Here is a 1,106-nt window from a genome sequence, read left to right as displayed (position 1 = left end):
TATATTCACCACTACAACGTCCAGCACGCCCTGAACCGGATTATTCACAAACACAGGTATGCGGGCGCATACTATCTCTGGTTACGAAATTTTTCAATTCATTTCTTTCATTTATTTTTCATACACACAGAACTTTGGCGGTGGCCCATCAAATGTACGCATCTCCCGACCCGTCTATGCACCCGCACCGGTACAACCTGCCCCCGCCAGTGCACGCGCTAACAACTTCTTAGGTCCGCCATCCGGTGGTCGTCCCATATTGGATCAGTTTGGACCAGCGCCGCAGACACGTCCGGTGCAACAGGCCGCACCAGCGCCGCTACCCCGCTATCAACCACAGATCAATCATCAACCGCAGGCGCAGGGACGCGCTGGTGGCGGTGGTGGCAGTTTGTTGGATCAATTAGCGCGAGATTATGCTCTACCACAAGGCAATGCCCAGCCTTTGCATGATATTTCATTTGGTTACTATTGAGCGGATAGTCAACGTGGGCTTTTCGGAGTTTTGTAAATGTATGTGTATAGTATTTTAATAAAATCGAAAATCTGAGATTGTAAATCTTTGTAAAATTGCCAGTAAATGATTTCTGTTCTTGGTTACGCAAACTTTCCAAGTTATGTGAATGAGAAAATCTTCTTGTCGATTTGTACTTAAAAAAAAAAAACGTTAACCCACTTTGGGGATAAGCTGCAATAAAACGTAATATATGTACTCTGTTCCTGCCGAAAAATGCCAACGAATGAGGATAGAAGAAGAATTAGTATACATAGATTGGATGGTTGCAACGCAACACAGTGGGCGAAAACGAAACTCTGTGGTCAAAATCTCTCAGATCCTTTTATCCTGGAATGCCTCGTTTGCCTACTAAGTTCAAATATTTCATCTCTCCATAGCATATAAGTTATCAACATAAACATTTAGTCCAGTTGAAGGAAAATTTTCAATTCACAAACGTTCCTCGAGAGTATGTAACATACCAAGAAATTGGACTAAACCCCAAAATTTCTTTCAATATCAAGTACAGTAATTATTTTCGGGAGTACTGAGGCAAACTTCAAAAGTATTTAGTTCTATTAGTTCGTTGTCTGGAAAACGTCACTGCAAA

General features: G+C 42.1%; 1 protein-coding gene across 1 annotated transcript; it reads left to right on the top strand.

Annotated features, from left to right (window-relative positions):
- Positions 1-5: 5 nt before the first annotated feature.
- On the top strand, positions 6-559 carry LOC108383133 (circumsporozoite protein-like; the record flags this gene model as incomplete). The annotated part of the gene is made up of 2 exons (XM_017639517.1): positions 6-56; positions 131-559. Coding segments are annotated over 2 exons (396 nt in total), but the record flags the coding sequence as incomplete, so codon positions are not given.
- Positions 560-1,106: the final 547 nt, after the last annotated feature.

The sequence above is a fragment of the Rhagoletis zephyria genome, unplaced genomic scaffold (genome assembly GCF_001687245.7).
Source record: "Rhagoletis zephyria isolate East Lansing unplaced genomic scaffold, Rhagoletis_zephyria_1.1 Rzeph_scaffold_30905, whole genome shotgun sequence".
In the NCBI taxonomy this organism is placed as follows: Eukaryota; Metazoa; Arthropoda; class Insecta; order Diptera; family Tephritidae; genus Rhagoletis; species Rhagoletis zephyria.
This window is presented reverse-complemented; position numbering and strand designations above follow the sequence as displayed.